The 15,761-nt window shown below is 37.2% G+C and overlaps 1 protein-coding gene across 8 annotated transcripts in view; it reads left to right on the top strand.

The window, feature by feature from the left end:
* LVRN (laeverin) overlaps window positions 1-15,761 on the top strand; it is a 37,698-nt gene that overhangs the window by 19,454 nt on the left and 2,483 nt on the right. For 5 of the 8 annotated variants that reach the window (XR_010426953.1, XM_064642847.1, XM_064642850.1 and 2 more), the window contains exons 9-18: window positions 35-100; window positions 1,163-1,332; window positions 2,711-2,787; window positions 4,641-4,780; window positions 7,003-7,058; window positions 7,815-7,968; window positions 8,856-8,950; window positions 9,617-9,724; window positions 13,369-13,539; window positions 15,289-15,429. Coding sequence is in view for 7 of the 8 variants with exons in the window: in XM_064642847.1 (XP_064498917.1) it covers window positions 35-100; window positions 1,163-1,332; window positions 2,711-2,787; window positions 4,641-4,780; window positions 7,003-7,058; window positions 7,815-7,968; window positions 8,856-8,950; window positions 9,617-9,724; window positions 13,369-13,539; window positions 15,289-15,429 (1,178 nt within the window). In the remaining variant the exon portion in view is untranslated. Of the gene's footprint in view, window positions 1-34; window positions 101-1,162; window positions 1,333-2,710; window positions 2,788-4,640; window positions 4,781-7,002; window positions 7,059-7,814; window positions 7,969-8,855; window positions 8,951-9,616; window positions 9,725-9,929; window positions 9,994-13,368; window positions 13,540-15,288; window positions 15,430-15,761 lie in introns of those variants that run through there. The other 3 variants (XM_064642851.1, XM_064642852.1, XM_064642853.1) reach the window with 3 other exon arrangements.

Genomic DNA, 15,761 nt, shown 5'->3' on the forward strand with positions numbered 1-15,761 from the left:
ATGAATTCTGATGCTTCTTTTTGTTTCTGCACAGTCATATCTGAAAGAATTTTCCTTCTCAAATGCTAATCAAGATGATCTCTGGACCCACATCCAGATGGTACTCATTTTATATCTCTAGTATTCTTTCTCTGGTGTTTGGCACAGTCCAAATTTGGGGTATATACTATTTGTAGAAGGCTGCATTAGAATGTGGCTATCCCTAGTGCAGTCTTTCTCTCAAATGAAGTTTACTTTGCTGTTTTTTTCAGCTAATGTCCTCTCAAGTGCTTATTTGGCTGCTTTACTGCACCTGAGATCAGTGGAACTAAGTACAAGGAGTAGAGAGATGAGATGGGGAATCAACACCAGGCTGAGTTTTGAGTTCCATGGTGATTGCATAAGCCTACATGAAATTGCATAGCCTGTTGTTCTGGAGCTTAAGTTTTGTCAGATGAGAGTGTGTGATGTCTTGGGCTTGATGATCAGAGATGCTGATATGTCACAGATCCAGCAAAGTTTACACTCAGGGCAGCAGCTCAGCATTTCAGTCTTTGATGGTTTTCACAGAAATCTGATTAAGAGCACAGATCCTAATAATAGGTTTATTTTTTTAAAAATACACTTTCCTGTTCCTCTAAAGAAGGCTTCTATTGTGTTGCAGATGCAGGCTTAAGTTAAGAATGAGAGTCCTACAATTTCAGATGTGCAAGTTTGTCACATCTCTGAAGCCAGTGAAGACTGTATCAATTCACACTAGTTTGGACTCTAGTTCAGTATCTTTTTCAATTTGTCTTCACTATTCAATTTGTTCATTAGGACACTTAAAAATCTTTGTGTTCTTGCAGCTTTATTTGAAAGAAATTGACAAATCAAGTCTGTCATAGCCATACAGGGGTTGTGAGTGTATTAATACTAAAAAGAGAAAAGTTAGCAGTCAGGTTATAGGATGAGAAATATCTCAGTATTTCATAATTCCTGAAAAAGGCTTATGCTGTCTTTATTATAATGTCAAAAATGTCCTTGGGACTTTGTTATGTTGATTTTTTGCATAAGCCAAAGACCATCAAACTGCTAAGCAGCTATTTTTTCTAATCTTAGAACAACTTCCAAAGTGTTGCTGAAGCAATGTCAATAAGTAGCTGTTTATCATAAATATTTCTCATTCCTCTTTCTCTTGCAGGTCATAGATGCACAGGACAAAGTTCAGTTGCCAGCATCTGTAAAGCAAATAATGGATTCCTGGACATGCCAAAATGGGTTTCCAGTTTTAACATTAAATATAACCACTGGAACTATCAGACAGGAACAATTCCTTAATAAAAATAATAGAAGGAGTACTGATGCTAACAAGTATGTTTAGCTTGTGTTTTCCTTGTATGTTTATACCACGTTTTTTCAGGAAACTGTTCAGTTAGCACATTATGTTTTGATGATCTGATTTTTTTAACTTGTTGATTTACTTACTTGTTGATTTTTCACTTGTCATGAGCTGTTAAGTAAAATCTGTTTAAGACTGGAGCTTGCAATAGTTCAAACTCTGCTTGTTTTGCCAAAAGGGTGCTTTCCTCTGGAATAGTGACTTTTCCAGCTACATAATAATAACGACGAACACAGACCCTGAATATGTTGCAGGCAGGATTTTTGCTCGGCATTTTCTTCTTTCCTCGTCCCTCAGGTCTACAGACTGGGAATCTGGATGAACCATGCTGTAGCTTCTTTCCAGTGCACATGTTCCCAGTCTCTTCCTCCTGACAAGGATAAAAGGGTTGCGTTTAAATACTTTTATAACTGACCTCTTTCTCAGAAAGCGCTGATAACTGATGTGTAGTTTAGAGCTCCTGTCAGTGACCATTGCTGAGTGCCTTTTGAAAGCTGTGCTGCTTGTTTAGGTGTCTAAAAATGGTGATAGAAGGAGATACCTTTGGTGACCCACTTTGGAAACTCCTGGCCAGAGTTTGAACCTTCATGACATTCAGCAAATGATATGAGTATTGAGGTGCATGGATGGAGCCAATGAGATCATGTGAGGGAAAAGTGTAAAGGTACAAATAGGCAAATAAATTTTGACAAAAGCCACAGAATTTCCTTTGCTCCTAAGCTCCAGGAATTGCAGAGCATTAGTCCATCCAGTATTTTTGGTTATCTCAGATAAGAAATTCCAAGTTACAAATATGAAGTCCTTTACAGTTAGCAAGAGCAAATTACCAGGTGAATGTAAGAAAATTCAGGGTGTGTATTGTGGAATTTTTAAGGGTTTTGAAGCTTTCATCTGTTTCACCAGGAGCTTTACATTTCAACAGAAAAGAAATTAGAGTTGTTTGAATCACAGTTGTATTGCTTGCATGGGGCTTTGTTTTAGTAGATACCCTTCTGAAAAGCAGCTTTAAGTTCCTCAGAAATAGGATGAAGTGTAATAGGTGAGGAGAATTACTGCCTGAAGGGGGAAAGAGAGCAGAGAGAGACAATGGTATTCAAATACCTAGCATTCAACAATATTCTTGATATGAGTGCCTATTTAAAGCCATGCTAAAATTCCCTTATGATGAATCTAAATGCTGACCCAGCATTTAGTACTACCATCTGATGAGGTTTCATGCATCAGAGAGGAGACAAGATAGATGGATATTCTTGTAACAAGGAACTAATTTGCAATGCCATTTAGCATGAGCTAAAAAGGGTTTTTTTAAGCATAAGATTTAATCTTATTGTATCTTTTTTTTTTGTTAAGTAACACATGGATTATTCCTATTTCTTGGATGAGAAATGGATCATCACAACCCTTAATGTGGCTAGATAAAAGCAGCAGTAAGTAATGTATTTGTTTATACACTCTAGAATCAAACTAACAAAACCACTCCAAACTCTTCTATAAACAGAGGACATATTTGAATTTAATAGGGAGATAAAACTTTAATACAGAAATGTTTATCCATTGTGATGATTTTGTGTTATGATAGCAGTAGATTTTCAATTAGGTCAATATAATGGGTTTTTTTCCTATGTTGCATCAAACTTCAATGTATGTTTTTAATAATATGGTACAACACATATTATGAGTAGAGATTTCCATAGAAATTTTGATTTTGTCATTTTTTTTTTTTACATAAATTCAAACTCCTAGGACCTCAGGCTTCTGCATTATTCTTACCCCAACAGATTCCATTGATGTTAATGTCAGGTTTTGAGTATAGATAGGATTTCAGCTGTGAAATAACAGAAAATTTTCAGCTCATGGAGTAGATACAAGACTGAAAAAATTAAAACCAGCTGTGGGAAGTGACTCAACATAATTGCACATGAATATCTGTAGCAACAGAATTAACACTATTTAATTTAGTTTGTTTATGCAAATTAAATGAAAAAATACTCATCAAAAGAGTAGGATGTTAAAAAGTTTAAAAGTCTTATATTAGAAAAGTGAGTTTATGGGCATCTCCAATCAAACAAAAAATTCTGTTCTTTCCCAACTCAGTGCTTTCCAATAAACAGCTATATTTTTTATAGAAGAAAAGAAGAAATGTAATCTTTAGAATGGGGTAATCATATTCTTTGTCAAGTCAGCCTCAGACTCCTTCAGGTTTTAGATCAGTTACAAAGAGATGCAGAGACTAATGCATTGGAATGCTTAGGAAGAAAAACTACAATACACTATGTGTGTATTGCAGCTCTTCGCCCTCTGTTTGCAGTGTTTAAAAGATAATTCCCTTCTTTTTCAGATAAGAGGATAGCTTGAGTGTTCATTAATTTCATGGTGTACAGACAAGTAAATCAGCAGAAAAAGGATGTGTACTCCTCTGAATACAGGATGAATCCTGCGGTACTTGCTTTGTCTAAACATTGAGGTCTCAGCCTTCTGTTCAGAATAAAGCAGTGCTGGGTCTAGACTACTCACCAGTATTGACTTACTGTCTTAAGAGAGTTTGTCTTCTCAAATCAGGACGACTGTAGCCAGTTAAACCAGCATTTGAATACTCTTCTGATGAGGCAGCTTAGACCCTTCAAGGCTTCACTGGCTCTTTCAAATGCAGTATCAGGAGCACTCAATCGGACAAGAACATATGAATAGGTAGTAGTATGATGAAATGGACTGCAGAAGGAAGCCTTTAGCGAGTGATGTTACTCAAAAGGACTATGGGACTCTTTTATTTAAAATAAGCATTTTCAGTTACTTATCTCTTGCTTAAACTTATCTGTTTTGATTAGGATGTCCATTTATGTGAATACTGGTAAGATCAGTTATTCTGTAAAGTATGGAGCACTGTGTTTTAGAGCAGCACTGGGAGCAACAGGTGTGCTGAGGGCGCATGCCCTAAAGCAGGCATGAGAGGATATTGCTCCCATCCAGAGAGTTTATTCTTGGGTAAACTTTCTGAACTCTCACAGCTGCCTATGAGCTAAAGGGTAGGAGCAAAATGGGTCTTCAGCCTCCCCTTTGCAATCTCAAGGTGCTCAGTACCAGAGGAGTCAGTGGCTAGCTGAAGTTATTCCGCTGAGCAGAGCAGAGATCACAAATGCACTGAGCTTTCGAGGGGTTCTCTTTGAGTCCAGCCTCAAACTCCCACCTCAGATCTCAGAGGAGCATCAAGTCTAGTGTTTATAAATGCAAGACAATTTAGCGTGTAGAAAATAAAATTATACACTCTAATGTCACTTTACAGAAGTGTTTCCTGAAATGCAAGTATTGGAGTCAGAATATGACTGGATCCTGCTAAATGTAAATTTAAGTGGATACTACAGGGTGAACTATGACCAATTAAACTTGAAAAGATTAGCATACTTGCTTGAAAATGATCCAAAGGTAAGATCATGTTTGTTTTCTCAAGCTTATAAGAAGACTCTTTTCATGTATTTCTTCTTGCAGTTCTTACCCAGAATCACATTGGTGAAAATGGGGAATAATGGGAAACTCATATATTACATAAGAAGAAATGATCCACCACTGCACCACTAAAGTCACTGGCAGCCTTTTATAGAGAAGTGGACAGGCCTGAATAGTTTCACACAGGCATGAAAAATAACTTTACATCGCATTCTATCTTAAAAGTTGTCTTAACAACTTGTGGTTCTTCCAGTCTCTTCAAATCTGGCTCAAGGAGTTACCAGTATGAATGTGTGACTGAGCTTCATCTGGTATTAGGCAACCATGGAGAAGGAAAGCTGAGAGAAAGCTTTTTATTTCCTCATTTCTTCAAACCACAATGTTTCTGCACTGAAATTTCAAAAAAATCCTCTGGCTTGGGTTTTATATGTGGGATTTTGTTTGGTTGGTTGGTTTTGAGGGGTTTTGTTTGCTTGTTTTTGTTTGGGGTTTGGTTTTTTTGTGTTTTGTTTTTGTTTTTTTATTTTGTGGAAAATGTTCTTAAAAGTTCCAATCAATTCTACTTGGGCTCTTTGAGTCCTCTATAACCGCTAACTCAGAGTAGATTTCATTCCACCTCTGACTTGCCACAGCCTGGACTGAAAGTGAAAGCAGTACAGAACAACTGTGACTGTATATGGTGTCACACAGCATCCAGTGTTGCCTAATCTGACAGTAAGACAAAGGTCAGGTCACTGGTTTTGGCAACAACAGTAAGAAAATTTAACCTTTCAACATAATAGTAATCAATGCAGTCGGACTTCTCTAGAAAGTTTGGACATGATCAGAACGCATTAAACCTTTCTACAGCACACTGGCTTCCTTTCCTGTAGGCTTTTTTCTTTCACAGCAAATCTAAGTCAGCAGGAAATTAGGTGGGTGCAGACTTGGAGCCATTTTTTGGCACCATGCAGTCTTGTAAAGACATAACTATAGGCCTGATATGAGGTTCACGAATAGTCTCTAACTACAGGTCTGGTGACATTCAAGCAAGGCAGTCGGGTTACAAATAGCGTGGGTTATTAAGTGCAACATATGCAGTTCTTTTGGGTTGCTAATGATAAATGCATTAACTGCAGAACAGCTGTATATAAACTAACAATATGATTGCAATCACAAGCTTAATTTCCAGAGTGAAAACAACTGGTGTGGCCAAGGACGCAAGCCTTACCAAAAGGTGTCCCTTCTGGGAAGAATGGGGAGGATGAACACATAGATCTGTCCCTACAATTTTGTGTCAAACTCTCATCCCCCAGTTAGGTGGGAAATCAGGGTACATTCTATACCTTATTAACTGCTATTGTGCAAAGTGCTGTGGGTGGGACTGTGGTCAAACTGTCTGTTCTTTGTGGGAATATTTCTTGGTAGGAAAGTGTTCTTGGTAGCAGTTGTGCAAAAGCATCCATTCTTTGCAGTTGTGTTATACAGAATATTTCTTGATATCAAGCAGAAGAACGAGATCGTGCAGCTCCCGCCCCACTTCACATTCGTCCCTGGTGGATGGCAACACAAACAACCCGACCTCCACCCAGTTTCAACACTGCACATTGAGCTTTGCATTTCTGCCCTGCTTTATGCTTCCAGCAGTCAGTGGTGGGAATATTTGCTCAAGCAGTGGGCAAGCTGAAGGGGCATGGAATAGGGAGGAGACTAAGAGGACCAGTAGTCCTCAAAAGAGCAAGAGCTGTAGGCAAGTTCACCCATGGCTGTGCCTTGGTCTTTTAATTCATGACAGTGCAAGCCACTCTGCTTTGGACTGAATACCTGTTCTGAATTTACACCTCAAAAGGATAAAAAGAGTACCAAAATTATATAACTAGGATATTTTTAGGAAATGTGTTATTTCCATATTTTATTTTTATGAAAATGTGCAAGTATGAGGGGTCTTGAAATTCTGTCCTTGATGTACTGTAGTTGTATATTTATATATAAAACTATATTATGTAGTTGTTATATATATATAAATATATATATATAAACACAAACATCCCTAAAAGCACATAAATAATTTCAGCTTAAAATGCAGAATCCATTTTGTAGGCTTATTTTGACTTAGAAAAACTGCTCGGGACTTGTATTATCCTTCTGTAACATAGTAAAGCTTTTTTAAACTCTTAATGACATGTTTAGATCTATTAACCCTACATGAATGCTTTCTGCAGGCTATTCCCGCTGTCAGCAGGTTCCAGCTGATAGATGATGTTTTTGTCTTGGCAAAGTAAGTATGTTTCGAATATGTCACAGAAAATGATTAAACAACATGATTGCATTCAGGATTGCTACTTCTGCTTCCTTCATTCCTATCCATATGTATCTCGTAAGAACAACTGCTTTGACAAAATGATGAGGGAATTATTTAATCCCTTCCTTTGTCAGTGTTAAGTGATTTATTTCAAAATTTCTTTTAACTTTTATTCCAGATCTTAGAAAATTATTTCAAATAATGGCACTGCCACGAGTTCTTTAGGGACTAACCTGTATTTGCTGTAACCCAAAAATGATTCCAAATGTAGATTCTGAATTTTCTATAATTTATTCTGGGCTATCTCAGCTATGCTGTTGTACTGCATCACTCTTAATACCTCATTCATTTCTCTTGCTGATGCATGACTTGGTTGTTCATGTCCGTAGTGCCAGAGAGGTCAGCAATATTGTAGGGAGCTGAAGAAGCATTAACTGTATCTGTGCCTCAAACATACCAGAGATCCCAAAAGCATCAGATATCTATGATGAGTGACCTCAGAGACAAGGTGGCCAAAGCATACTGCCCCCCTTCAGGTCCTGTGGAGGTAGCTCTGAAAGGAGGAAGTAAAAATTCCTATTCCTTCTCTCATACAAATGTCCTTTTTAATAAGAGAGCTCAAAACTAGTATTTAATTAGGAATGTAACTGTGAAGTATAGAAGTATCCTCAAATGTGTTTGGGGTTTTTGTTTGTTTGTTTGTTTGTTTGTTTGTTTGTTTTTTCCACATAGGTTTGGGTATGTTCAGATTGAAACAGCACTTGAATTAACAAAGTACCTTGCCAGAGAAGATGAACTCTTCATATGGAATATGGTATTGTTAAACCTAGTACCCAAGAATTTGGAAAGTACACTGAAGAACTACGAAGTATATCCACTTTTAAAGGTATGACCTTTTTTGTTAGATAGCAAAGATACTAGATCCTGTAAATACATCAGTCTAAAATTAATGCTTTTTAAATTCTCAAGAATGAAATGATGACTATGATGTGCCAGAATTCTTGTCATTCCTTTTGCATGATTTTGTCAAGTTGTTTTTTTTTTAATAGGAGGAGGTACTTAATTGTGTATGTTAGTAAGTTACAAGTATTGAGCAATTCTTAGCATAAAACAGAAATATATTTACATTCTTTACATTAAGCTTCATTCTTGGGTTTTGTAAAACTGAGAATCTGGAAAATATGGCTATCAGTATTAAGTGAAAGGACTAGCACTGCTGTGTATAAAAGGCATACAGTGTGTTTGTGCTCTGTGGTTTGAACTGCCTTTCAGCGCATACTCATGGAGAGAAAGAAGGAATTGGGTTTGGATACTAAATGAGATGATTCTCTCCCATATTTGACTCCCTGAGGTGATACTGTCATATTAATTTCCTTGACTTCTATTTGAAGATTTCACTTCTGTTTAAAGTACAATCCCACAGTATTAGTTCTCTTAAGTTCTAGAAAATAGAGGTAGGTTTAAGATACGTGAGACTGTTAACAAAGTACTTCATATCAAGAAGGTTGTTTTTTTTTTCTCTGAGAACGAGTATTTGTTTTCTTTCTTAATGATGTCAAAGGTCCTAGTAATGTGAAATGGTAACTTGCCAGTTTGAATTGATGTACAGGTTTATTGAATTTTAGATCCACTTTTTATTTTATTTTAATGTGCTGTATTGTCAAGAAATTAATAGTGGTAAATATTTAGCATAAATCTGAGTATATAAGAAACACAGAAAAATAAAAACTTGCATCTAAATGAAAGTAATTTTTCTTTCCCTTCTTTTAAAAGAAATACCTTTTAAAGAGAATGTTGCCAATATACCATTATTATGCAGGTTTTATTCATAAAAATATTGATGCTTTGGAAGATGACTATTTTGCTCAGTAAGTATTTTGCTTTTCTCAAAAGTTTGTTCTAGTGTGATTGGATCTGATGCATTGCAGTTTGCTTGTGTAAATTTAAATACAAGATACAAGAATAATTCTCTAATTAATGTGAACGTAGCTGACTTGTTATTTTTACTGTCCTATAAGTGTGTATTAATTATGATGACACCTCCAGTGAAACTGCAATATCAGAATAGGAGCATAACAGATGATAGTTTAAGGATCTGAGTGGTAGCTTTTTGTTTATCAGAGAAGAGGCTCAGCAGGCTGCCACTAGTTGGAGCAAAACTGACAGCAGTGAACTTAAGATATGATTTATGGATCAATCACTAAAACTTTAAAATACTTCATTTCGCAAGGCCACTGCTGCCACAGGCTTGAATGTCAGAGTGATTTTCTTAAAACTAGCAAGGAAGATATAAACCACACAAAAAACTAAGAAAAAAATATAGTACGTCTGTTGCCTCACTAATATTCATTATATTAATGTCAGGAGTCCATTGTTGATTGTTTGATTATTTTGTTAAACCTCAGCTGTTCCTAGTAGAGGTTCTCTTGGGTTAATGACATCATGTACTGAGACTGTGGTAGTCAAACACAGTTCAAGTACTCCAAATGTGGAATGCACACCTTTTATTCTTACTATTTCGGCTTCCTTTCAAGAGCATATTTGGAAAAACTTTTTGCAACAGCGTGCTGGCTGGGCCTCCAAGATTGTTTGGACCTGTCATCTGAACTGTATGCTAAGTGGATGGATAACCCTGATTACAAGTAAGAATGTTGATTTGTTCTTAGAGGTGTGCATGCCTAAGTGAGCTGGAAAGTTAAAGGGGGGAGGCAAAACCAGAAATGCCTTTGTACACTGCTCTTATTTCTTGACATAATGACAGAATTTAAGACTGTGTCCCCCTCAGCCCCCTTCTCTTCCCCAAATCCCAACTTTATGATGATTTCATAATTACTGCTTTTTCCATAGACTTTACAGGCTGGAGGATGCAGATTTTGCCATGAAGACCAAAATCTGGTTAGCCATGTAACAGGTGAACCTCATATTATTGCTAAAATCCCATCTGGTCCGGTGCCTTTGCTGCAATGCAGCCTTAGGCTTATCATGTATATCAACTCATCTTCTAAGCTTCTCTTTGCAATACTGAGTGAAATGGTGTTTGTACGATACAGGCATCTGTGAGCCCACCAAATTGCCTTGCATGTTCTCTATTCAAGTAAAGAGGTGTTGGGAACAGCCGTCAGTTCTTATGTTGTTACTGGAGCCTAGTGGTCAGGTGCCTGGTCTCTAAGAGTGGAGTCTGGACTCCACCAGAAATAATCTTTCTGTATTCAAGTATTGCACGGTTAAAGAAGATTTACAGTATATTGAAATTCTTATTCTCTTTTCCTCCCTCTTTCTTTTGATGTCTTTCTATGCAATTGTCAAATAGTATTGGCACTGGTGAGTGAATATTTAAAGTCTATTTTTATTTGTTGTAGTTGTGATAAATATTTTGTTGTTATTTGCATCTCCATTGATATACGTAGCTGGCTAAGCAAACTGAACTTGTACTTTTATGTTTGTGTTTTTAAAATAGCTTCATAGTGATCATCCTCATAAAAACCCAGCTAAGCTTTGCAGTTAGACCGAATATTTAAATAGCCTAAATACATTCTGTTACTTTCCAGAGAGAATATTCTTACTATTCCACACTAGAAGCAACAATATTATGCAGAATTCTCAATCTGTTTTCAAAATAGTCACCTATCTTCTCCTGTTAATAATATTTGAGGGTATTTTTCTGGTGGAATGCTATATACCTTTTTTGTCTTGATGAGACAGTCTGTGAAATATTAATATATTGGGGTTTGAAGAATATTAATTTTGGTGTCCTCCTTAGCACTGAGATAAGTTCAAAAGGACTTTACAGGTCTATAAGTCTGGAGAAAAATGCAACTCTGAATTTTGTTAAATGAAAAAAAAAGATCATGTTTTAAGGAAAAAAAAAAACACAAGAGGAGATAGGACCCTTCTTAGATTTCAAGTGACAGGTCACAGTTACCATGGAGTTAAAGAGACTTCCATGTGCTGGATAGGAAAGGAAAAGGGCACAATACACTTTTGACTCATATTTCACAGACAGATCCCTTTAGATGCTTTAATGTTCTCCATTTTGAGAGCAAATTCATAATAGGACACTATAGCTGTTCTGCCAAAGGTGGAACCCAGTAGGATTTTCACATCTGTGGAAGGGAATAATGCTTTTCTGTTTTAAACTGTGTGATTGACTTTCAGCTAAACATCTCCAAACAGTTTCTGGCAGAACTTAACTGGACATGTTACAGTGCATTTTTATCTGTTTCATGAAAATAACAAGCCAAGAGCTGTGATTCCCAGCCAGTTTCTCAGTTTTACTCTTTTTTGTTTATAGTAGTGTAGTGGAACTTGCTTAATTAATGTTTTCTCAGTGGTGCTATTACTGGCTTGTCTTCTTCTGACAGAAGGAAATTAGCCTAGAGGGAGGGACAGTGTCGCTGTACATTTTATTTATTTACTAAAGGTTCCCATATTCTGCTGTCACCCTCAAAAGTTCAGAAATTACTACATCGCTTCTGCATTGGCTCCAAGAAAACAATGTAAAATAACCTACCCTGCATTCCAGCAGCTTTTTGTATCTTCCCTAAGGTCCAGAAATGAGAGAATCCTGGCAGGCCAGTAATATCAAACCATACAATCACTCCCAGGAAAAATATCAAGATTAATAACTCACATCCTTCAAGCTCCAAAGTTCCTTTGTACTGTAGTGACTCTGCCTGGGAACTACACAACATAACCACTTCAGGGCCATCATAGATGTCACTAGCCAGCAGACCATTGTCCCACAGCAGGCTGCATGTTCAGCCTGCCTTGAATGCTGAACATCAGAGCTACAGCCAAATGATACACAGAACTTGTCTATTTGCACTTGACTCACAACAACTTTACACTTAGTAACCAAAATTTTCCTGCAACTATTGGAATGGCTGCAGTTGCAAAATAAATAGATGCACTTTGGCCAATAGAGCTGTACTCTGTTATTACCTTACCGTGGCCCCTTACTGCAACATTATGAAATGATTATTGAACAAATGACTAGACCCTGTAACTCAAATAAGATCTGTCATAGAAGGATTCATCACAGGACTTTATCCTGTCATAACCACGCAATCTCAGTAAGCATCATTCTTGGTGGCAAACTCCTTATATTACAGCAACTATTTAGGTAAATGAATACAAAGTATTTTTTTAAATAAATATTAAATATGTCCCCACTTTCTGTTATTATGCCAGTGAGATCCCCCACTCACAACAGGACTACCAAAATCCCTGCATCTTGCATTTTCACTTCTTAACTAGTGATGTCTGTCATTCAAAACACCCAGCTCTCTCCCTCTTTCCCACTAGTCCTTCATTTCCAGAGTTTATAACTTCTTTTTGCTTTGAAGATTGGTTTCATATATCTGTCCATCTGGCTAACATTGGCTCTCTTTCTGCTGGCATCATCCTCATTTTCTCTAGGATGGTCTACTGAAACTCAGGAATTTTTCTCAAATTGTATTTAAATTTGAAATTCTTGTTTCAAATTTTGGGCCTGAAGACTGGCTTTTGTGACCAGAAGCTTGCTTGTTTTTCCAAGTGTATCTCCTGATGGAAGATAGTTTTTACACCTCTACTTACAATCTTGGTCTAATGTAATGATGAGCAGATTAACAATATGCTATTGAAAAGTTAAATGTTTTATTTGTAGCAATGGGAACTATTCTTCTACAGAGAATTAGTCCAAAATACCATTAGTTGAAACTGTTTTCAGATAGCCTGCAAAGTAGAATACTGAAGTCACTGGAAAGTGTTGACAATGTCTTAATGTCAGAGACACAGCAGAAATTTTCTATTCAGCCTTTGTACATGGAGTATTACACTGATCACGTTTGCATTCAGTTTCTGTTGTGAAATTCATTGCCATGTTGAGGACTCTCCCCCGGGGTGGGAGTAATAGGGGACTGCCTGTTGCATGGAGAAATGTCCCTCTGTTTCCATTTGTGCTGCAAATGGACCTTCCTACTAGATGCATTCACTGAAGAAATTTTAAAAAGGCATGTCTGGGATGATGCCATTTCCTAGGCTGTGATGGGAAAAAAAAATAGCTTGGTTCAACTGTCCTAAAAAATGTGGGGTGTTTTGGTTTTCCTTTAAACTGCATGCTTTTTCAATGCTTAAATAGTGAAAAAAACTATCAATTTTCCCATCTTTATTTACATTGTTATTTTATATTTTCATTCATGTCTATCTTTTAACTGTAAATGAACATTTGCTTTCCATTATGCATTAACAACTGGTTTTGCCTCTACAACAGTACAATACCTTTTAATCTTACTTTGCCTTGCAGAATTCCCTTTTTAATTAGAGGAACAGTGTGCTGCTATGGTGTTGCTCTGGGAAGTGCTAAAGAATGGAATTTTGCATGGGAAATGTATACCCATACTGACTCCACAGAGGACGATAAAGACATCCTGCTCTCTGCCATGAGCTGTGCCAAAGAGTCATGGTTACTTTACAGGTGACCCTGATCAAAGCATATCTCTTGTGTATGTAGAAGTAAATAATAAGAACATAAGTACTGTGCTGTGCAAATCTGATGAAGGTTTGTCTGCCTCAGAAGTATGTGTCTTGTTGACCACTGGAAGAATCATAAGTTTTCTTATGGAGCAAGTATAATAAACAGGGCAAACACAAATAAATGATCCTTCTGCAGATGCAACAGCGGTTCAGCATTGGGCCTGTCTTCTGTCAATATATCTAGTGACCTTTTTGAACTAAAATGAATTATTTTGTGTTGGTTTTTAACTTGGAACCCATGGGCTGCCCACACCCTATGCACCATAAGAAACAGTAATTATAATTTGCTCTGACATTTTTCCTTATCATTTATGATTTTACATAATTTTCCCAAACTCCTTCACTCCTGCTTATTTTGTTTCCAAATGGAAGTGTCATAGCCTGTTAGCCTCTGTGCAGAAGCAAATTCACCCAGGTTAAAGGCAAAAGTGCAAATAGACTTATTAGCAAGCTTTTCACCATTTGAAGTGCAAATTCAACTGAAAAGTAGTGGGTTTTTAAACTTCCAGCTTCACAGAGTGATAGAATCATGTGATATGCTGAGTTGGAAGGGATCCATGTGGGTCATCAAGTCTACCTCCTGACTCCATGTGGGGCAACCAAAAAGTTAAGACAAATATTGAAGAGTCTTGCCCAAATGCTTCCGGAACACAGTTTGGAATACAGTGTTAATTTTCTTTTACTGACATCCATATCTTTATCAGTAAAAAGATGTTGATGTTGAATTCTCTGTCATGTTTACATTACCTAAAGCATTTGTTAAAAGATGCAAATTTGGCAATGTAATGATGATCATCCAAGAGTTTACATGAATTCCATGGGTCTAAAGCTCTGGAAGTAGCAGAGATTTTACTCCTTCCACCCACCTCCTCTAGTGATGGTGGTCATTTGAAAAGACAGAAAAAATATGCCTGAGAATAACGCAAGAAGTGTTGCAAAGAGATACCCCATCAGCTACGCTGATTTCCCCTCTAACCTTCACTATAACCCTTCATTATGTTAAGCATAGTGGTGGCATGCAAATGGGAGAAACCCAACTCAACTACTATACTCATAAAGCAGCTGCCTGCAAGACCTTATGAGAAGAATAACTCTAGAAGTGTTCCTTTGAAAACAGGAGCATGAAAGGTGTGAAAGACTGAGGCAACAAAGAAAATACTTACTTACCTTCTCAAGATATTCAAGCAGTCACTGCCACTGACATCACTGGCTGGTAGCTCTTAAAATACTTCTGGAACCCTGCCTTAACCCCCATGAAAAAGCTTCTTCCTGGGTCTTGTAGGGAACCCTTATAAACAGGTCACCTCTGTGTAACAGTGTGTCTCACTGCTGCCATACTCTCTAGGCTCCACCTGTGTCACAGCAAAGTGAATCTCCTGAAAGTGAGCAGCAGTTTGCCCTTCTTTGGCTTGTCTGGTAGAAGCAGTTGCCTTTCTGTAACAAAGATAAGAAATGCCTGTATCCCCACCTGGTATGCTACGCCCTCACTTTACTAAGACATGAAGAGTTAGTGTGCAAGAATGGGATTTCACCAATGTTAAGGACAAAATCCAAGTTGAATACACAGCTCAGAGTGACACCAACTTCGGTATAACCTTCCACATGCTGATATTTTTTGAGATCTATTTCCAGATCATTGGCATGATCAGCAGCAAGTGACTGGTGCATTTCTTACCTCCTTTTCTATCAGATACTTGCAATATGGACTCAGTGATACATTATTTTCTTCTAACTGTACTTCAACCGTCATCTTAAATGTGGTGGCTAAGGATATTGGGCATCGTATGGCCTGGGAATTTGTTACTGAAAATTGGCCACTTTTAAGTGAAAGGTAAGTAACCAGCTTTGGCTTCCTTTTATTTCTGTGGCCTTTGGCTTCTTCCTCCATCTTTACGTTTAAGCTGTAAAATTCAGGTGCAGATTTTCCTTCCACAGGTGGCGATTTGTAATGATTGATTCAATTTCTAAAGTGTGCAGAACAGAGTTTTCAGAGGATTCAACTATCATGGCTTAATGTCAAAGAAGAGCTCATGTCAAACATAGAACACTTTAAAAATTAGTCTGTTCATGACTGTGTCAGTGCTTTTAAGTGTTAGGTTTCTTGGAAACACTGATTCTAGAAATGGGTTTATCTACTAGCATTTCACAAGCATGGGTGTAAAA

The sequence above is a fragment of the Pseudopipra pipra genome, chromosome Z (genome assembly GCF_036250125.1).
Source record: "Pseudopipra pipra isolate bDixPip1 chromosome Z, bDixPip1.hap1, whole genome shotgun sequence".
NCBI classification, from domain to species: Eukaryota; Metazoa; Chordata; class Aves; order Passeriformes; family Pipridae; genus Pseudopipra; species Pseudopipra pipra.